Raw genomic sequence first — 22,126 nt, 5'->3', positions numbered from 1 at the left:
AAAACCCTCTCCTGATATTTACCTCCTTGGGTAGGAATATTGATCTCTGCAGAGAGAAAGCACTTTCCTTATTGCACATCTCACTGTCCGATCCATCTTTCCTACAGAATGTGGCCTTGGCTTTATTTTCAGAGCAGTTTTGCAATTTATTGTTCTCCCAGGACACACCCAACCCCATAACTCCTGGGAATTGTGGGGAGAGGAGGTGGAAAGAGCTTCTTTCATCCTTCAGCAGACTTCACTTCTAACAGCAGGCAGCTGCCTGCACTGCTGCCCTGTTACACATCACAGCTGCCCTTTGCAAGACCCAGGGACCCAATTTTCCAGCATCTTCACATCTTCTGTTCCTGTGTTAACTACAGACCAAGTTGTCTGTGTCACAAAAGTTCCCACTGATCTCATTTAAAAGGGATGGGCTGAGACATTCCAAATCCACCCAGTGAAGTCTTCCAGATTATCATCCAAACCACATGGGGTTTAATTTTCCTTTATTAAAGCACACAAGTAGCCACCTAAATGTCATTTACACTGCGGAAGTTGTAAAAGTCACACCAACACAACCACTTCCAAAGGGAATTACAGAGCCAGCACTAAAGCCATCCAGCTGACCATGAGCCTGTAGCTCCCGAGGCACAGTACAATAAGGTTTTGCTTTCAGGTGTTTGCTGCTCTTCTTATAACAAACTTCACTGAGCATTGAACAGAATGCCTAAACACATTCACTGTAAGGGCCGTGGAAATACCCAAAAGCTTGGTAAACACACATTTATTGAGTACTTGATTATGTAAGATCGTTGCAGCATAGTCATTATAACAAAATCCATATTTAAAAAATGCCAAACACTGGAATATTTTTTTTCAGAGGACATAAACCTATTTAAAAACCCAGCCAAGAACGACAAAGGGAGTGTGGCTGTTCCTTGGCCAGCCACTAATGAATGTTCTCCTGCTTCCTAAAGGTAAGAACAGCCTGGCAGTCAGTTCCCAGCTTCAGCCCCAACCATTCCCAGACCCCGTCAGACCATCCCACAGCTGAGGGCTGAGCAGACCCAAGGTCTCTCACTGCCCAATGCTGCTACCACCCACAAACATCCCACCTAACCCAGTTTTCCAAAGGCATGGATGCAACTTGCCAGCAGCACAGTTCTCAAGGAGCTGTTCTTCACATGCCTGGGTTTATATGGGATTTCCTGGTGAGGGCTCTGGGATTAACATCCACTACAAAGTGCTTAAAGTGCCCAGATTTCCTCCTCCCTCCAGACTGGTATGGGGAAGTGCTAATTGCAAAGTTTGCTCTGGTATACATCCAGATTCCAAATCAAATGTTAATCAGCATCAAAATCCTCCCAGCCTGAGCAGTTTACAAGGGATCTGGGTCCTACATGTGGGGCACTGGAATTGCATCTATATTTTAAGCCCAACCATGAGGGAAACACTCTACTTAGAAATATAACATTCAATTCCTTTGTACAGCATATAGAAAGAACATGACAGCATTAAAATATTGGCAAATCAATACATTAAAAATACAGAATCTCATCGATCAGAGCACAAGAAATATATTCACATTGGAATCTGTACAGTCCAGATGAAACTGCTGGTTCTCATGTTGGAATTGACCTCCCATGTCCAGGTGGAGGCTGGTGCTTTGCTCCCCCATCAGCACCACTGGCCACCACTGCCCAGATTTCCTGGGGCTGTTGTGCTACAGGGACAACCCCAGCCTGCTGCTCTCCCCAGCACAGAGGGCACTCAAGTGGTGAAACTCCTTGGGGAAGCTTTTGTTATCAAGCGAAATGGCAGGACATTTCATTTTCCACAAAGCTCTGGCCTACTCTGGGAGAGGAAAATCAATCCATGGTTAGCAGGAGGGGTGGTACCCAGGCAGCATCTCCCACATGCTTTCAGCATTGTGGGTCTCATTTCAGTTAAAAACATAAAACAAACCACAGAACCCCAGGTTCTGTATGGTTTATGCCATGTGGAGTGGGTGGGACTGTTTTAGGCTGCCTCCTCCCACCAGGAATGTCCATGTCTTCTGGAAGAGCTGCCATTCTGACTTCTCCAAAATGGCTTTTCCTATACATAAATACATGTGTCTATAGGCCACTTCATTCCTTCCTCGTCTCACCGAGGAGGATGCCCAAGGCATGCTTGGTAAGGTGAAATCCTACCATGTATCTGCACCTATTCCACTGCAGACATATATATACAGACACAGTCTGTCCATTATTACACTGGAAATACTAAGTTAAAAAAAAAAAAAGTAGTAGCAGCATGTAAATGAGAAATTGTGTTCATTTCCTCAGTCTTTTTTCTTCCTCCTCTTCAGAGCTACACCATCAGTTCTGACAGTCCCTTCTCCCCACCCTGCTCCCCTCTGAGAGGGGGGGGGATCACTGCAGATCCCGTCTGCAGGAGCTGGCGCTGTCCTTCCAAGGCAGTTTGAATTTCTCTTCCCGTCAGCTCCCTCCTCTCCCTCCCTGCATCCTTCCCTGTGCGATGACTCATCCTGGAGATGATCTTGGGTTTTGTCTGATGGCTCCTGCCCACTTTGGCTGCAGCAAAGTCTGATTTCAGAGCGATGGCACAGGAGGAAAACCCGCACACGAGCGCCTGGTGAGCCAGGCGAGCTGTTAACATCTCCACCCAAGGAGGAAAAAAGCAATGCAAGAGTTCACATTCTGTCTGTCTCCCAGCAGCAGAAGTGTAAGCCTCAAGAGCAATGCCTATTTTAAACCCTTAATTCCCAAACTCTCAATAATGTTGCAAACCCCCAGGGTTTTGCAGGAATCAGCAGGCTGATTTCAAGCACGTTCCTTAGTGCAGGATGCACTGGAATTAAAAATGCATCAAATGGGCTCACTTTCTCTGCATGCTCTTGCAGTATCCGGTTTTCCCAACCCCCAGAATTGTTTCCTTGTTTTCTCACCTCTCAGTTTTGGGGTCCTGCTAAAGGGCCGTTATCTGAGTCAGTTCTGACGTGGGGGTGGTCGGACTCTGCTGGGCGACAGCCACCATGGGGATTTCCATGCCTAGTCAGGCCGGATTGTTAGTCCCCTCCGAGTTCTTGCAGGCGTAGGCCACATCCTTGGCGATGCTGCACATCCTGTTGGACATCTGGAGCTCGGTCCTGAAGGCACTGGGGAAGCAGAACTTCTTGAAGCACGCCTTGAAGTTCTCATCCAGGAAGGCGTAGAGCACGGGGTTCAGGCTGCTGTTGGCGTATCCCAGCGCGGTGCAGAAGCAGGAGATGGCCAGCTCCAGCTCGCTCTCTGCCTTGGCACCCAAGCACTGCACCAGCACGAAAATCTGGATGGGAGTCCAGCAAACGATGAAGACTGCCACCACCACCAGGACCATGCGGGTGATGCGCCTCAGGTTCCGGTCCTTCTCCTTGGAGCCCGAGAGCACACGGACGTTCTTGAGCCGCCTGATCATGAGGCTGTAGCAAATGGTGATGATCAACACAGGGATCATAAAGGAGAAGAGAAAGACGCAGATGCCAAACACCGGATCCCAGTAGTCCACGGGAGAAGGGAGCTTAATTAGACAATCAATCTCTGCAAGAGTAAGAAAATAAAATGGGAAGGGAGATCAGCAAACGCAGATCAAGCAGAAAAGCATCTGTGTTGCCATTGGACATGAAATGAGTACACAAAAGTTTGGTAAGTTTAAAGGAGAAAAAGAGTAAGTTTTATTCGAACATCTGGTATTTATAGAATTCCAGAGGTGACCATGGATTGGAGGATGGAATTACCCCCTCTCCAACTACACTGGTCAAACCAACAGTCTATCAATTCTCTCCTCTCACAAAGAAGAATGCAAAGCAATCATTATTTACATGAACAGTGCATGAGAACTCTAGTAGAAATATGTAAACAGATCAGAAGGCTGAAGAAGTTTTATAAGAACTTTAAAACTTTCAAAAGAACTATAAAAGAAAACTTAACACTTTTAAAAATCAGGGCAACACATCTGCACATTCAGATTAGTTTGGTTAGTTAGGTTAATGGTTGGACTTGATGATCTTAGAGGGCTTTTCCAACCTAACATAACAATTCTATGTTTAATGTTCAATTCCTCACATAACAATTCCATGTTTAACACTAGAAAAGCAGCAGCAGTGATACAGAGAGGCAGGGGCAGAGTTAAGATGGTTTTACAGCAGAGACCTCACCCCACTGATGAAACTGGCACCCCTCTCCCTGGGCTCTCCTGTCCCTCCCCCTGGGTGCAGTTTTACTGACCGTTGTTCTCGTTCTCCGCAGATCCCATCACCATGGCCGGGATGCCGAAGACAGAAGCCAGTGCCCAGATGCAAACATTGACCACCTTGGCCTTGTGGGGCGTGCGGATGTCCAGGGCTTTGATGGGGTGGCAGATGGCGATGTAGCGGTCCACGCTCATCATCGTCAGCGTGAAGGTGCTGGTGAACATGTTGTAGTAGTCAATGGAGATGGCAATCTTGCACAGGACATTGCCAAAGGGCCAGAAGCCCAGGAATGTGTCTGTTCCCTGGAAGGGCAAGGTCATCAGGCACAGGGTGTCAGCCAGAGCGAGGTTAAAGATGTAAATGTTGGTGGCTGTCTTCATCTTGGTGAATCTGAAATGCAGGAATGAGGAATGGTTAGAGCTCCCACCTGACAATGATGGGTTAGACACTGAACTTTACCAAAGTAGATTCTGCTGCTTTCAAAAGGAGAACCTTTCCACCTCCCACAGGTTTATCAACACACAGTTCAGCCCATCTCCTACAACAGCACAAATGCTCCCTCCACAGTCACTTCCATGGGCAGGAGAATTATTCCCTCAGAATGCCAGTGAGCACCATGGAAGCATGAGGCTGTCATCTCATGTGGTGCTTCTTGAAAAATTACTTCAATAAGGCCAACTTAGGATTTCACCACCTCTGGCTTCATTGTTAGAAGTATTGGTGAGAGCTTTAGCCAGTGAGCTGATTTGAAAGGCACAGGGGTAAGTTGATCAGCCATTTGATACGGGCTCATAGCCAGAGAGCATGGCTAATGTCAGGTGTCAAATCAGAACAGGCAAAATGGCCAGCCCTGGCCAGCCAAAAGCTGGTGAGGAACTAGGTTTGAATCAGAAATCAAAATATCACAATGGATCTTTCTAGAGAAAGGAGTAAAGTCACAAGTCAAACCCTAAAGATTTTTTTTGTCATTTCAATGTTACTTTTACCACACGAACTGACTGCCCCAAAGGAAGAGTCACCTTGCTCTAATGGCAATCATCTCCTTTTCACACTTGGGAAATGATGCAGAGCCAGCTGTGATCACCTATTCGGGGGGACGTGCGGCATCTGCAGAAATGGAAGCTCAACAGTGACTCTGACTGAATCTAACATTTCAGCTCCAGGATATTCCTCTCAGAATAAGAGCTCAAATAGGTATAATTTTAAAACTACAGCTCATCTATCATTTACTCTACTAATGGCCTAAGCAGAAACATGGCCAAAAATGACAGACAATGATGTTATTAACAGAGTGCAAGTTCGTTTGAGGGCAACACTTCTACCCGTAAACTGCTGCACTATTTTCAGCCTGATAGTGTTAAAATACTACAGGGTCTGATTTGACTTAAAGAGCTCTTTTTGCAAATTTGATACAGAACAGCAAGCCCACAACTTCCCTTCTCAGGGCTGTGCCCTCCTCTGAGCTTCTTCAGCTCTTGATAAATGGTTTGAATGCTTGGCAGGACATTATCACTGGCATATTCTGACCTCTGCTGGGACACATGGTGACCTGGCCAGGTTTGCAAGAGAAGCAGACAGACTATAAAGTCTATTTTTTTTACCTGCCTTGGAGCTCTAAGCTGGGCTTGTATCAGAAGTCTGAAAGCAGCCTCAGAAAGCAAAACCAAATGATATTATTTTTGACCCTAAAAGCCAAGGGAAGATTTTGGAGGTGAGCACTGATGGAAACATTGTTGGAAATATTTTGAGGTCCCCACACAAGCCTGAGTGAGCTTTTCCTGGCCCAGAAATCAATCACAAGTTCTTAGAAAGCCAGCCCAGACAAACTTACATAACCAAAAGCAGTAGAAGGAAAATACTGGTGCTTTTCCTTTTGTGATGGAATGAATGAGGAAAAGCACTTTGCAAATCCAACATAACCAGGCAGCTGCCAGGGCTTTAAGGTTTGGGATTTCCTAAGGAGAATTACAGCAGCCTTCAGTGCCCTGAACTCCAGAGGAGCATCTCAGGGTGGCCAAGTGTTCCTTTCCTGAATTGCACTTGGCATGAACGTGGCAAAGCACAGGGGAATGAGGTGGGTCTGTGAGTGGATCCATTTCCCCCTCCAGGTCAGCAGAGGGGGATTTAAATGAAGCAGTGAAATCACTGTTTTATCAGCTCTCACAAAAATGAGCATTGTCAGCTCAGGCTTTGGGAAATGATTTTGTCACCCAAGATCATGCTGGCAAAGGTCTTCTGAGAGCTGCAGTTTCCCCTGAACACCACTGACCTGGCTGGGCTGGCTCAAACTTCCCAAAGGTCAAGTTTGTTGCAGTCCAAACTTTCAGGAGGTTTGGAGCCAGAGGCAATTGATCAACACGCCTCTAACCCTTTTTACTGACATTATAACTCAAGGGAATAACAATTTTGAGCAATGGTGAGCAACTGTACTGCAAAACAGTAAAAATTAAAGGTTGTTCCTGTTTTATTTTTTGTCATTGACCAGTGGGAGAAACAAGCAACAATTCACCCACCTCCAAGCCCCATCCAGCATCCGTGGAGGACAAAGCTGCCTCCCTGCACACTCCTGTGTCCCCAGCAGTGAGACGTTTGGGGCATCTCAGCCAGCCCTGAACTCAGGGTGTGCAGAGCAAATCTTCAGCTCCTTCCCACATCCCTCCAGCCCCACTGGCCCCACTCTTCCCAGACACTTCCCAGCATGAATTCAGAGTGCCAGTGCAATTGCTCTGCCTGGCCCTGCAAAACCCTCAGTGCACAGATCCCTGTCCTCTGCCTCCTGGTGCTGTCCCACCACTTCCTTCAACCCATCTTCCAATAGAATTTAAAGCTGATTTTGCATTCTTGAAAGGGGGTGAAATTAATTTGCACCTAATTAATTACTTCTACACCACTTTCTCTACATGCTGAGAGCCAACAGCCATTGTCCCAACCAACCAATGTTCCTAAACATTTCCAGAATGTTCAATACACACAAAAATCAATCAATTTCTTCTCTGTGGATTAACATCTCTTTCTGTTCCTCCAGAACTGAGAGTGTTCTTTCTCCTAATCTTCACCAAAAAAAAAAAAAAAAAAAAAAAAAAAAAATTAAACTCTCAGGCTTTAGGAGGCACCTCAGTCTCCTCCCCCACAGCACAAATCTGCTGCAGATAAACCTGTGGATTCCGTGGATGACATTAGCTGCCTGCTGGGCCACTTTCTTGCACTCTGCCACAGAGGTAATTTCCTAATGGAGCATCTCCCACAGGGCGGTGCTCAGCTCTCCATCCAGCTCTCCCTTTGTCACAACAGAAATCGCTTTGCTCTGCTCTCCTGTTCCCTGGGATGCCGAAGCCCGAGAGGAAGAACACCTGGATATCAGCTCAGCACTTCTCTTCCCTCTCCTTTTGGGTACGTGGACCCTCTGCTCAGGGGAATACACGGTCTGGGAGAGGAGATTAAGGGCAGGTCGTTAAGGGTCGGTAGGCAGGTAGACACACCCTCGGGGCTTTAAGGACCTGCTCCTCACAAGAACAAATTCTGCCCCTGGCTGAGCCTCAGGGTGAGCTGCAGAGCTGTTGGTTTTGCATCTTTCCCTTTTCCACCCAGCCACAGCAAGGCTGCAGGGCAAGGGCTGGGGCTAAGGACCAGCTGGCTGCAGCAAACCCACAACCCAAAATGGAGCTGCAGACAGCAGGGGCAGAGGGACCAGAGCAAAGCCTGCAGCCCTGCAGAACCCTGAGCATTGTTTCCAGGAGCTCTCTGACTCTTGGAGCCTCCTGATTTCGATATGTGTAGCTCCAGCTAATCAGGATGCAGACAGTGTTGTTCACCTTGAGCAGCTCCCTCCATCCCCACCTCACACCCTGGCAGCAGTGCCAGCCTTTGCCCCCGTGCCTGGGCATGGTCCAGGAAGCAAAAGAGAGCAGAAAAGGCTCAAAGAGGATTTTTACTGAGCTGCTCCCACCCTGTGATGGTGGAAATCAGCCCCAATTCTCTCCCATCTCTGCTCCCAAGCCCTCAGGTTGTGTGAAGCTGATATTTGATCTGGCACGTTCTGTCATGATTTGTGTCCTGTCAGCTGTCCACCCACACAGTGCTCTCTCCATCCCTGCTGCTCTGATCACCATCCCAGAATCCCCTCAGCCTGAAACTTCTGACCAGTGCAAGATGATTTATTCTTAATGGTTCAACAGGCCCTGAAAAAAATGCACAGAATTTGAGGACAAATTTTAATTAGTCTGGACTCTGAGGCCAGACACTACAGCAAAAGCAGCCACCAGCACAGCACATAAAAGCCTATAAATTACCCAGCAAGACAGGGACTGACTAGCAGGGACTAGTAAGGGAATCTGCAGCCAGCCAGGATGAGCACACACTTTGGGACAGATGATCTTCTTGTCCTTGAGTCTCACCTCTGTGTATGGGGGACAGCTAGGGAAAAGCAGCCCTGCCCTGCCGGTGCTCTCTGGGGATCACTGTGGATGGTGCTGCCATGCCAAGGGAGGAGGCTCTGTGGCTACTGCTGCAAAGGCTTCAGCAGCTCACCCAGGGGCTCTCAGGGATGCTCCCACATCCCTGAGCAGGTGCTTGGCCACCAGGAATGCTGCTCTGGTCCAAGGAGGGCATTTATCAGCATCCACGCTGCAGCAGGATGTTCTTATCCCTGCTTATGGGCCAGATCTGCCTCTGCTGACACCCAGAATGCTTCTGGGAATTGCCCAGTCTCTGAAAAACATCGGGAACCAAGTCCCATGTTAAACATCACAGAGTTAGTGCTGCACACGGGCAACTCCCTTTCACCCATCTCATCACAGCCAGGTGAAACAAAGAGCCCTTCAACACACACTGGAGCTACAGGACCTGTGTTAGCAGGGGCCAGACGTGGCTATTGTGGGTCATGTGGCTAAGCCCAGCTCACCTGGGCTCATGGGGAGCCCAGAAATCAGGGAGCTGCAGACCTGTGCTTTGCAGCCATTATCACAGCAGGATCCCCTGCTGCTCACCTAACCATCCTCACCCAGCTCCACTCACTCTCCAGAGCAAAGAGCCCTTGGTTTGGGTTTCATTTCTCCATCAATAATAATAATTTATGTGTATTTATTTTGTTTTTCAAGGAAAAACTAAGAGGCAGATCTGGAAACAACAAAGGTCTCAGATGGTCCCACTCCTGTCTGCTGGGTCCCCCTGCATGAAGCACTCACTTCATTTCAGCCCTGAGACACACAGCTGGTCCAGACTTTTTCCTGAGAAAGCTTTCTATTAAGAAATCAGCATCTCTGAAATGTCATAATTAACTTAATTTCCCCTGTCTCATCACAGCCAGCTGCCCTCACCCCTGTTCTCAGGGACTGAGGCAGTTTTCAAGCAGAACAGCTGGCACAGCATCCCCAGGCAGGCTCATGGTTCAGACACCTCCCCATCACATTTTTCCTCCTAAAGCTTCACCTGGAGGCAGCAGATGAAAATGTAGGGGCCTGACAGCCTTAAACTGCCCAAAACATTGCTTAAAATGCTCTGAAAGGTGCTCTGCCATAGAGAGAGCTGAGCATCCCCAGCATTTTGCCAGGCTTTCAACAGAGAGCTGCCATAGCAATGAGGAGTGCCCCAAAAATGAGGCAGCATTCCCAGGGGGGTTTGAACTGGAGGAATGGAGTCCCCCAGATCCCCACTGCTGAGCATCACAGCAGCATGGTGGAGCTAGGGACAACGAGCTGCACCTTGTCCCTTCCCTGGGTCACCAATGGTTGGCAGAGATTTGGGGCCTCTGTCACACCCCTAGAAGAACACCTGGGTGAGCCCCACCCCCAGGGCCAAAAATACAAAAATACACCCTCCTTCCCCTTTGCTTCCCTTCCTAAATACAAAGATCTTTGGCAAGCAGCCTTGCAGACTTCAGTTAATAGCTAGGAGGGATCTCAGCAGCCTGGTTTTCCCCAAACCCTCTGTTCAGCTCCTTGTTTCACGTTCATTAAGAAGCAGAACAGGAAATATATGCAGAAGAGAGCAAACAGCAGAAGGAGGAGGGAGGGGAGGCATCGTCTCTGCTGGCAGGAGCTCCAGGATGAGCCAGCAGAACAAAGCCACAGATGAGGCAGGTTCCCACAATAGGCCCTTTACTGTCCAGGAAATCATGTTCCTGACAAGAGCCCTTCTCCATCTTACCCAATTAGTGCTGCTCAGCACTGGAAGGGATTGATGGTCACATGATGACTGTCTCTATAAATTAATCGTTCCAAATGTTAAATCATTCCAAATACAATAGATATGTAGGCTGGGTTCTGCATCAGAGGGGGAAACCTAGAGGAGGCTTTGAATTTGTACTTTTGCATGAAATACCGGGAGATTTAAAACTTTTCCCTTGGTGCTGCAGAAAACTCATTCAGGAGGAACAAAAAAAATGAGCTTTTCTGATGCCTCCAATTTCCTTGAGTGCTGGTATTAGAGTCTTTTTTATTTCCCAACTCCCTGAAAAATGGGAAACAATTACTGTCTATAACACTACCAGACTTTTTCTGGAAGGCAGTACACCATTTTCCTATGGGCTGTGTAATATGTTGAAGCCTGGTTATCATTGCCAAAGCACAGAAAGAAAAAAAAAGCTTGTTGGGGTGCACATTACCTATAGTGATAAGGGTGCAGCACAGAGGGTTTGCTGATCATTTTTCCATTAATTTATCATTATGAGCCCCTAAACCCTGTGTTGACTTACCAGCAACCAACTTCCAGCCTACTGAAAACCAGGTGCTATTCAAGGCATGAAGCATCAAAGCTCTAATCTGAGGAGAAAAGCATGTGTTTGAGAAGCTCATCAGCATCCTCCTTGTACAGCCACATTTTGGCAGCTCTTCATCAATCTGTGCACGTGGCCAGGGTCAAGAGTTCGATATTGAGTCCAATTCATCCTCCTGACCTGAACAGACAGGGCAAGGAGAGAAGAATCCTGGGCAGAGATCACCAGAAGTTGTTGCTCATCGACTCAAGGGTCATTGCCTTGGCTCTAACTCAGTGTTGGTCTCAGCTCAGAGCTCCCAAGGAGCATGGGTGGGGAACAGCAGCCCCTACACGTGCTCTAGCTCAGTTATAACCTCCCCGGCACACACTTTTCATTTCTGAGTAAAGGGAAACAGAGAAATGGAAAAACCTGAGGGAGATTGGGGTGGCACCTGTCTTCAGTTTTCAGTTGCTTAAAAACTGTAAAATGAGAGGACACACAAAAAAAAGAGTTGCATTCCATGGGAAATTCTAGTGCTAAATCCCTGAGTGCCATTTATCCAACTGGAAGGTAACAAAGTCAAAAAGGAGTGGAGCAGAAGCCGGCATTTTTCATGGTTAGCCATGGCACAGGTCCACCCTGCCCGGGACCCCAGTTTGGGACACTCATATTACTGGTGATGCTCCAGTCCCAGTCCTGGGCAGGGCCAGCAGGGTCCTGCTGTGCACATCCCACCAGGCCTTTGCAGACAGGGAGAAGATTTCTGCCAAGGCTTCTCCTTACACACATCAAGGCTCATGCACAGGGTAAGGACTCCCTTCCTCTGCTGCACACGGGCTGGCATTCCCATGCAGCCACATCACCATCATCAGACAAGGGCTTCCAGCTCCAGAGCCTCACTACTCACACACTTACACACACCCACAAACAACTCCAGCAATTGCTACTACACTGAGCAGGAACACAAGCTGTCCAGACATGGCACCAGCGTGCTGCAAACCTCCTCTCTGCATCTGCAGACTCCCCTGGCTAATGGGATCCCCTCTCAGTGCCATAAACTCCTCAGCTAAAAGAGCACACACAGGCAGCCTGATGAACAGACACATCACTTTGCCCTCGGAGCAGAGATTCAACCACTCTTCAGCAACCTCTGGTACCAAAGACCTAATTTTGCAGCATCTCCCCAGCCAAGTTGTAGTTATTCAGGGGAAAGCTGCTCTGGAAGCAGTTGGGCTCCTGGCAGGAACAAGACAATCTCATCAGTGTCTGAATACCTGCTAAATACTTTCCTCTTCTGTTGGAGGATTCAGCCTGTCTTTTCTGTGCTGGCAGAGTGCACCTGCACCAGGAGTCTGCTCCAAGATGTGGATAAAATGGAAGCTCCTTCCTTAACATGCAGGGTGCAGAGATCAGAAGGGAGATGCTGGGTTTAACGTAATCACAGCCCTAAGAGCTGCACAAACTTATTCTGTACTTACAGGGCAAACAAGGTTTCTGATTCCCAGAACCAGAAGGGTTTGAACCACGGCAGAAGCAGACAGGGACACTCAAAATGCCAACCATGGGCAGGGAGGATGGAGTGGTGCATGCTCTGTGCTGTCCCTCTGCAAAGGTCCCCCCCACCCTCCTGACTTCAGCACAAGGAGCCAGAGAAGTTGCCCTCAACTCTGCAGCATCCTTTCACATCTTACTTAAGTCTGCAGGCTCCAAAGGGTTGGAAGACTTACATTTTCATTTTTTTTTCTCCTGTAAGAGTAAAAGGAAGCTTCCCAGCAGGCTCTTTCCTTTGCAACAAGGTTCAGCTTTGGAAAGAGCCAGCTCCCAGATGGAGCAGCACCTGCAAACACAGCTGGAGTGCTGGACACAGCACAGGAAGGAGAGGTCCCATTAAGGTGCAGCACACCCTGGCAGTGGAATGCTCCCAGCACATTGCCCTCCCCAGGGACATACAGATCCCTAAAAATAAAAAAAAAAAAAAAAAAAAAAAAAAAAAAAAAATTTGAGCAGATCTGCTCACTCCATTCCATTCTCTGGGCTAAACTTTAGGAGGCACCAGAGGGCAGCTGAAAACTGGCAGAAACCTTCATCACAGCCTAGGAAAGGAAAAAAAAAAAAAAAAACAAATAAAACCAAAACAATAAAACAAATGCCACATCATTACCTCTAAAGCACATCTCTAACCCCAGGGAAGCGCCTGGCTGCTTTACCCGCAGCAGGGATTGAGGGAAGGAAGGTCTGCCCTGCTCCCAGCCTTCCCGGGAGCCTCCCCGCTGTCCTACCTGACGATCACATACATGACGGAGCAGTTGCCCACCAGCCCCACAATGCACACGATGGAGTAGACGACCACGATGGTGATCTTGATGCTGAGAGGCAGGAAACCGTCCCCTGTGCTGTTGTTGAACCAGTTGCTGGGCAGAAAGCTCAGGTTGAGCATGGAGGAGTCGTTCAGCAGCTTCCTCAGGTCGGGGTCTTCAAAAATGTGGGCAGGGAAGAGCGGGTCCATCCTGAAGCAGCAGCCTGCGCCAAGGACCTGGGGCAGCAAGAGACAGCCTTAAAATCTGCTGATCAAACGGGTGGCAGGGGACTGAAGCAAGGCAAGTGCACGAGAAACGCTGGGGAAGGGTGATTTATTACCAGGGAGAAAGATTTACTGCCACGGAACACAGCCCCCCTCCCCAGGAGTATTTTAATGGGATGCAACCCTGAGAGCCTGGCGCATCCCGAGCACACAGGGATCACGCATATCTCCACACTGCCGGCGCAGGGGACGTGCGGGCTGCACACATCATCCCTTCTTCCCAGGGGCTGGATGTCCCCACCTGCCTCTCCCATCCCTGCGGGTCGGTGAGTCCCCCACAGGCGGTTTTGTGCCCCCAGACCTTCCACTGCCACCCGAGAGCCACCGGGGCTCCGGCACGACCCCAGCGGTCCAGACCACGCAACAACAGCAGGAAAAGCCCGAAGTTGGCAATAAAGCCCAGCCGGCTGCTTACCTGCGGCAGGTCCCCTCTAGCGCAGCTCCGGACCTGGCTCCGCTCCCCGCGGCCGCATCCAGCACCCCCGGGCCGGGGGATGGGGGGGGGGGGGGACACGGCACAAAGCCGGGGGCTCCGCAGGTGGAGGAGGGGAAAGGGCTGCTCTCGCAGGCAGGGCTGCTGCCAGCGCAGGGGGCTGCACCCCGGAGCCCACGTTTTTAAGGAAAAGGGAGGGATGAGGGAGAGGGAGGGAGGGAGGACGGAGGGCGGCTGGGCAGAGCCAGGCTGCCGGGCTGCTCCCACTGCGTAAGAGAAAAGCGGGAGGGGGAAGGAGGAAAAGAGAGGGGGGGAAATGATAAATAACCAAACGCGGCAAAGGGAAGGCGAGCCCACACCTGCGAGACACGGGCAGCGTCCTCCCCCCGCCCCGGGGGAGCTGCGGTGGCCTCCCCGTCCCAGCCCCGGCGCGGCGAGGGGGGACCAGCATCCCCCGACCTCCCCAAACCCACCGTGCCGCAGCCCCCGACCCCCAGCCTACCTGGGGCGGGCTCCCAGCAGGAGATGCTGGGAAGAAGGGAAGAATCGGGCAAGGCTACTGGGGAGATCGCGATTCGGGAAGCAGATTCCTCCCTCCTCTGCAATTGTGCAACCTGAGCGCTGTTCTAGCGCAGGAGCAGCGGAATGGGGAATCTGACCTAGAAACCGGCAAAAAAAAAATACAAGGAGGAATAAGAACTACGGGGAGAAAACTGTTATTGTTTAGTATTCTTCTGGCAGCATTAACTAAAGGTCATTTTGGTAACCCAAACCATCTTGCACTTCTCATCTGAGTTAGGTATTTCAGAAACTGCAGTGGTAAATTCCTTACCTCAAGGTGGGGTGATCCACGCATAGCCCACAGGTACCTGCAGTTCCCAGACTGGCTGTGGGACATTGACCCTGATAATCTCATTTCCCAGGAGCTGCAGAGTCCCCCAGGTAGACCAGCCCCCAAACAGGGTGCACAGAGGACTTGGGGACCCACTCCCAAAGTGGTTTGACTGCTGAGGACCAGAGCCCCCTGCTCTGGTGCCTCTGGCCATCTGCAGTGTTTCCCCAAAGCCATTTCCTGGCATTTGGGGGAAATTTCTCAGTGCTGGGGACACAAGCAGAGATACACACAGATCAGAGCAAATTCAGGGCACACTTGCCCAAGAGGTAGAGAAAAAGAACATGAGCTCATGGGCATCAAATGTTTTTTCTCTTCCCAACCCACAGCCAGCCCAACACAGAGCTCCAGGGCCCCAGCAGGCAGTCAGGGCTACTCCTTTGTGCTCCAGCTCACCTTTAATGCATATTTGGGGATATTTAGCACAAGAGCTGCACCTTCTTCACCAGGAACACAATGCTAAGGTGTGGTGCTGCATGGCAATTTTCTTGAAAGCTTCAACAAGAGATCTCAGCTTTAACGGGGCCAAGGGAAAAAGCATGACCCAGAGTTCCAGCCCTCCTGCGGAACAGAACAGTCTCACTGCTTCAAAAAGTGGGGTTTTGTCAGTCCATTAAATGAGAGTGTGAAATAAATATTAGACCAGACATTACCTTAATTGTCAGTGGATTGATTTCCAAAGGCTGAAGCAAGGACAGCAGTAAATCAGTGCAAGAGCTCCCAGCTGGACAGCCCAGGAGCTGACGGGAAGAGTGTTTGCAAATTCAGGTCTGCTCCTCTCTGCTGGCTCTCACCCCAACAAGTGCTCTCAGCCCTTCCCACACTCCTTTATGTTCATGCAGAGCAGCAAATACAGCAGGTTCACCTATTTATCTTGTGCATTTCTTTCTGGCCTGAGAGGTGTGTTTCAGAAAGACTGCTGGAAAAGGGATCAGGAATGCTCTTTGAACTACTGACAACCAAGATATGTGTCTGGGACAAATATCCTTCCAAAACGTCCCCCCATCCATCCCTCTAGCTATTCCTCAGTGTTCATCCCTGCCCTCTTTGCGTGGGGAAGAAAGCCCAGGATGGTCATGCTGCACCTTCAATCCCAATCCTGCTGCTTCACAACATTTCACTCCAATTATAATTCAATAATGGTGAGATCTGTCCTTCCAGAATATCTCATGGGATCTAAACACATGCTCTTCTCAGGGTCTCTGGTGTGAGAGGAGGACAATCATCTCGAGAGCATGATTGCCAGATTTCTTCTTCATCAGAAATCTCCTGTCCATTGGGGTCTATGCACCAAGGGAAGGAAGACAACCTAAATTTTGTCAACATCACCCAAAAAGGATTTATCCCAGCCTATTTCTTTGAAAAAGTAGATCAGCTCTTCAGCGTGAAGGTTTCTCAGCAGACAGCAAGGTAACAAAAGCCAAGAAAAGAACAAGACAAAAAGCCACCCTTCTTCCAGGTGATGCCCAGGGAGCTTTTGGGGAGACAGCAAATCCCACACACCATTATGAGGTGCTGGATCTACAACAGAGAGTCCAAGGCATCAACAAGCAAGTGAAAACACCTTCCACTACAGCAGATTGCTCCAAGCCCCATCCAGCCTGGCACTGAACACTTCCAGGGATAGGGCAGCCACACACACCTTTACCATTTCTGCCTCCAAACTCCTGGAGCATCAGCACAGTCTACATCAGTTGTGGATTAAAAATCCTCAATTATTTCAAGATAATCCAATTCAAGTGCCAGAAATTGCATCTTCTGCCATTTCAACCAGTTTAACTTTACAGACATTGCTCCTAAATGTGGAGAACCTTTGCTGATTCTGCAGGAAACAGCCCTCAGCCACCTGCATCTCATAATAGCAACAGCCCACAGGGATTTTTTTTTTTGCCTTTCCTTTCAGGGGGTGAAGACGTCTGCATGTCAGAGCTGTTTTGTCACCTTTAGCACGGTTTGTCAATCTGTTTAATCAAGGCCATCATGAGCAGAGAATTAATTTTTCAAGATGTAAAATCATTTTTTCATGCAGGGAACAAGCACCTGGGCTGGAGAGGAGCAGGAGAAAGGCTGGGGGGATGTGGAGCATGCTGGAAAGCAAAGGTTCAAAAATGCAACTGTCCTTCCTGGGATGATGAGCACCTGATTAATGGCTTGCCAAAGGCTAATTAGCTAAATTTGGACCACAACCACTGGTAATGGATGATATTAGGACATTAATGATGCCAAAAATTTAGCAATGATATATCCCTTCCTAAGGCAGGGGAGTTAGAACTGGATGATCTTTACAGATTTATGGTTAACAGAGCATCAGGGAAACAAGAAAAAACAATAAATAAAAATATGGAAACATATTTTCTTGAACCCTAAACCCCACTTTTCCAGAGCAGCCTCTACAAGGGGATTCAGTGGTAGTTCACTGAGATAGTGGTGATAAATTCTGTTCCTTGCATGGTGCTATAAATCATGAAACAACACAAGACAAGAAAGATTCCACAACTGGATTATCTGCCCTCCATGGCCAGCAGACTCATTCAAAGAATGAGAAATAACATCTATTAGAAAGAAGAGGACATTGGCTTCTTCAATATTTCCAGTAATACATATTCATTGTAGCTTTTGTACTTCCTCAAGTCAGACTCATTTTAGAGATGACAGAAACCTCTGCAGACTCTTTTCTGCACTGGTGAGCATCAGACTGAAAAGAAAACCAGAAACATTGTTCCCAAGGAGCAGTGATGGGCCTGGGGACAAACCCACTGTGGGAAAAGGAATCCCACTGACTGCAGCATGTGTTACCTAAATCCCAGTCCCAGCAGGGGGAATGGGGCCAGTGAGATGTCACAGGCCATGTCCTACCTTGTTCAAAGTCCCCATCTCCCTTCCATGATCACTGAACTTCTCAGGAAGAGCAGATCTGGGACAAGATCTCAGGATGCAAATGGCAGGGTGATGGTCCAGCCCCTATCAGAGGTGGCTGATCCCAGTACATCCCATACACTCTCAGACCCAGTCACAAATACAAGCTGAGACATTCACACACAAATTTTAGGCCCAGCCCAGCCCAGCTGAGCTCATCCATCCCCACATTCCTGAGGGGCAGCTTCACCTGCCCAGTGTTGACACTTCTGCACCCTGACAACCCACCTTAATGCTGACTGGGGACCTCCCTGCCAATTCCTGAGGCTGCAAGGAACTGATTTATGAGAACAGGCATATTATACAATAAAACAATTTCCTGAAGGATCAGCTGGTTCCCAGGGCCACCAGGCTAACAAAGCTGGAGTCAATGGGCTCCTCTTTCTAAAACAGCAGGACAGCAGAACAAGTGTAATTCATGCCCATTTCAAGCACAAATACTGAGGAAATATTTCCATTTCTCTTCTACCCATCTGCAGGGTCCATGGTAAGGAGAATAGCCAGGATTAGTGCCAGCAGCCACCTGCATTTTAAGAACACTCTGTGTGCTGCTAGGCCTGATCCTCATTACTTACAAATAATTAGAGCAGACCTTGCTTTCACCAAAAATTCATTTAGAGCAAATTCCCCCAAGCTCCAGCAGGAGAAAGAACACACAGTGGTACCAACTTCACTGACACTTTATTGTCTGCCATCACTATTTGCAATTTTCAAGGGACTGATCATTTCAGGTGACTGCAGATGAGGCCATAAATCTTCACTGCAACATTAAATTGTGTTTCACTGTCTTCCTCCTCTTTGCATCTCAAGCTCATGAACCTGGAAACAAGCAATTCCCTCTACTCCTACAAGACAGAAGCTCTCCTCGTCCCCATTATTCCTTGCCTAGTACACCGATTTTTTCCACTGTTCTGGGAATGGGAACCCATCACCCAACACTCACTATCCGAGTGTCCCAGAGGCTGACAGAGTAAGGGTCTCTGATTTCCAGAAAGGCAGTGATGGTTGCAGGATTTACACAGGTACTGAGTAAGAAACAGCAGCAGATGATTAATTTAGATCCTCTGAACACCATCCCAGCATTTTAACCTCTTATCCCTTAGAGAGGAAAACATCTCTGTGCTCAGATGGTGAATTTCACAGGAACCTTTCAAAGTAAAGATCTGCTTATCACCTTTGTGCTGCAGTCCTTTTATACAACCAACAGCTTAGAGAGCAACAAAATCACTGCAAAAAAATCTGACACCAAGATACCCAGAAACCATTTGCTGTTTGCTTCCCCCTGAAGTTGCTCTCCCCAAAGAGATGTCACTCAAGTTCTCACTGTTGTGCAGATCAATAGCAGCTGATGCCTGATAAACCACCCCAAAGCAAGATGTTTTCACAGCTTTAATCCACCTGGACCCAGCCCCAGAAGCCTTCCCTCATTCCATTTTCCAGCAAGAGGAAACAATAGATGTTTACTGAAAATTTCAAGCAACCATTGAGGGAAATACATTCCCATCGAAGGCTTGAATATCTGCCTTGAAAAGGCTGCAGCCTTTACCAAATCTGTAACTGGGGAGAACCACCAGTGAGGTAGAGGAGATGTATGTAAATAATATGCACCAAGCAGCAGATATGTGCTGGCTCCTCACATATGCTATTTATGTGGCTGTCATGCTCTGGAGATGTCACACAGAGAGCCGTGGCAGCAGCACCATACATGCACTCCAGCTCCCCATAATTTTAAGATGGGATTGAGAGTCAACAGCCTTGCTGGGACAAGCTGGTTCCAGCAAAGCTGTGCTGAGTCACAGAAGCCAAAAAACTGGGCCTGAATGTTTGACAGGATAAAAGAACACTTCTAAACGTATGACACAGATGTCAGTGGCTGCACCCAGCCATGCCTGCCAACAGGACCACAAGCACTGGTGGCCATGAGAGGGGCTATCCAGCATCCTGGGCTGCTCAGAGCTCACTCCCAGCTGAGGAAAGTGTATTATTCCCCTACAAAAGTGACATTTAACCTTCATCAGAAGCCTTTCTGTCCTTGCCTAAAACCACAGCCTTACCTAGGAAGCTGCTTCATCCCACAAGCTGATCCATTTCCACATATCCCTCACCCTCTACACAATCAAACCCCCTTCCCCACCCCCTCAGCCCTTTGTCCCTCACCCACCCAACCCACATCACCTGCATTCACCATGGAATGAAATTGTGTCACCCGAGGCTCCTCCTCGCCATGGGCTCTTCCAGCCTCAGCAAAGCCTGTGGCACAAATGCTGCAGGGGCAGCTTGGGAACTGGTAGAGCTTTTCAGACCCAGTTCAGGAAAGCCACTGCTGCTGAGACGGAGTATTTGTGATGGAGCCAGGCTTTTGAATGTGAAAAACTGTGTGAAAAGACCCTGAGTAACATATATCCTGTTACAGTTTCCTCATCTGGATGTGAAGAATTGTGACTAAGGTCTTTAGGAAACAGACCTCGCTCTCTCAGGAATACCAAGGGAACACATTTGGGGCTGTTGTTTAAGTGTTTTCCAAGCAGGAGCACAAAGCAGGGCACAGCTGCACTTTGGCATCCTCTCCTTCAGACACAGGGACATGCTCCTCTGAGCCTGATCCCAGCTCTGTCCCAGTTTCTGAACCTCTCATTACTTCCCTCAAATTGCCCTCAAGACCATTTTGCTTCATGTCTTGTGCCTTTTCCAGGCTCTCACCCTCCATCACCTTGGCTGAGGCAGCACCCGGTTCCAGAGCAGCGTGAGCTCGGTGCCGGAGGCAGGATCTGCCAGCTGCACTCATCACAGAAACAAGGATGGACTTTTCACACCCTGCTTCTCCTGCAGGCACCCAGAGAGTGCTGCAGACTCTGCAAACTCGTTTGGGAGACGGATGGAGGGGGAGAGACAGCAGGAGCCTGGGGGTGGAGCAGGGGCAGCCAGGAAAGGTGGAAATGCCTCAGCCTTGCAGAGTGCTGCCCTGCTGGAAATCAGGTGACCCCCGACGGGAAGAAATGATGATGTCTGGCTCCAGATCAGAAGGCTGAAGGATAGCTTTATTAAAACTATACTATAATACATTAATATACTATTTAAAGAGATACTGTAGTATTCTACCTACTTACTTCTTATTTACCTAACTAACTAACAAACTCATGACTCTCTGCTGAGAGCCCAAGACACAGCTGGATCTGACTGGTCACTGAACCCAAACAACCTTCTCCAGAATCCAACCCAGCAATCACTTCAGGTAAGCAATCTCCACACCACATTCCACATGGGGAAAACAAAGGAGCAGAGATAAAGATTGTTTTCTCTGTGCTTCTCCTGAGACACAGAATTATGTCTGTCCAGAGAATGTGATGTCACACTGCTCCACGCCAGAGCAGCTGCAGTTGTGAGGTGTTGGATTAGGCCCTTTTCTGTGGCAGCAGCTCTCCCCACAGAGAGCAGCAGGCACAACTTTCCCAGGCATTTTCCCAGGGAAGGCTGTGAGAAGATCAGAGGAAAGAAGGAGAAACAATTCTTATCTCCACTTGCTGCACCGGTTGCTGTGCGCATGTGGAATGTGTCATGGAGATTTGTTTTCCAAAGGGTGATTCCGTGGTTGGTCACTGGTGACGGTGTTTGGATGGATTGACCAGTCTGGTCTGTCGGTATCGGACTGGCTGCAAGGGCAATGAGTGTTTCTTAATAGAATAATATAGAATACCATAGTGTGATAAAATAAAGTGATTGATCAGCCTTCTGCAATCATGGAGTCAATGCTAATTATTACCTGGCTGGGGGCCTGCGGCGACACTTTTCTGACCCAGAGATGGGGCAACTGAGAGGCATTTTCAAAACTTTTATTCCATTTTCAGTCTCATGTGAAGGGTGAAACAATACAGGTGTTTTAATTCATGCTATCACAATCACAAGATGACTATTTCCTAATTAAAATACATTGTAAGTGTTTCTTGGCCTATCAGATTTTGCCACACCATGCTGTAAATGCCTTAAAGCCAATCATCTAAAATTACCCCTCGTGAGTCCTACTACAATGCATCTCTACAATAACAAACAATTAAATAAAATAATAACAATAAATAATTAAATAAAACAATGCTTATAAATTTTGTACAAATCCATTTCCCACAGTGAGGGACATCCAGACTGAGGGCACCATCATCTGAAGGAAACACCTCACCAGGGAGCAGGGCCCCAGGGGGAGTGGGGCCACCCACCCCTGAAGCTTTCCAACCCATCCCCCCCAGCACAGCCATGAGGATCCCCAGTCCCCTTCCCACTGACCTCATTCCAGCTCGGTTCACATCCCAGCCTCCCACAGCACTTCTATTTGCTCTGCTCCAACCAGTCCATCTTCAATAAAAAAGAGCAGGTTTCCCCTGGAAAGCATCCCAGACTGCTGA

The 22,126-nt window shown here is 48.5% G+C and overlaps 1 protein-coding gene across 2 annotated transcripts; it reads right to left on the bottom strand.

The window, feature by feature from the left end:
* Positions 1 to 477: 477 nt before the first annotated feature.
* Positions 478 to 14,174, bottom strand: OPRL1 (opioid related nociceptin receptor 1). Of its 2 annotated transcripts, XM_053958452.1 has the most exons (4): positions 13,907 to 14,174; positions 13,190 to 13,443; positions 4,251 to 4,606; positions 478 to 3,563 (listed from the first exon to the last, which is right to left on the bottom strand). In XM_053958452.1, the coding sequence occupies exons 2-4, from the start codon at positions 13,414 to 13,416 to the stop codon at positions 3,040 to 3,042; spliced, it is 1,107 nt and encodes a 368-aa protein (XP_053814427.1). In that variant the 5' UTR covers positions 13,417 to 13,443; positions 13,907 to 14,174; the 3' UTR covers positions 478 to 3,039. The 2 variants fall into 2 exon arrangements, with proteins under 2 accessions (XP_053814427.1, XP_053814428.1); XM_053958453.1 differs by lacking the exons at positions 13,190 to 13,443; positions 13,907 to 14,174 and adding an exon at positions 10,908 to 10,997.
* Between the last annotated feature and the right edge of the window lie 7,952 nt (positions 14,175 to 22,126).

Source organism: Vidua chalybeata, chromosome 17, assembly GCF_026979565.1.
Source record: "Vidua chalybeata isolate OUT-0048 chromosome 17, bVidCha1 merged haplotype, whole genome shotgun sequence".
Classification (NCBI taxonomy): domain Eukaryota; kingdom Metazoa; phylum Chordata; class Aves; order Passeriformes; family Viduidae; genus Vidua; species Vidua chalybeata.
The sequence above is the reverse complement of the archived record's forward strand: the minus strand, read 5'-3'. Positions and strand labels throughout refer to the sequence as shown.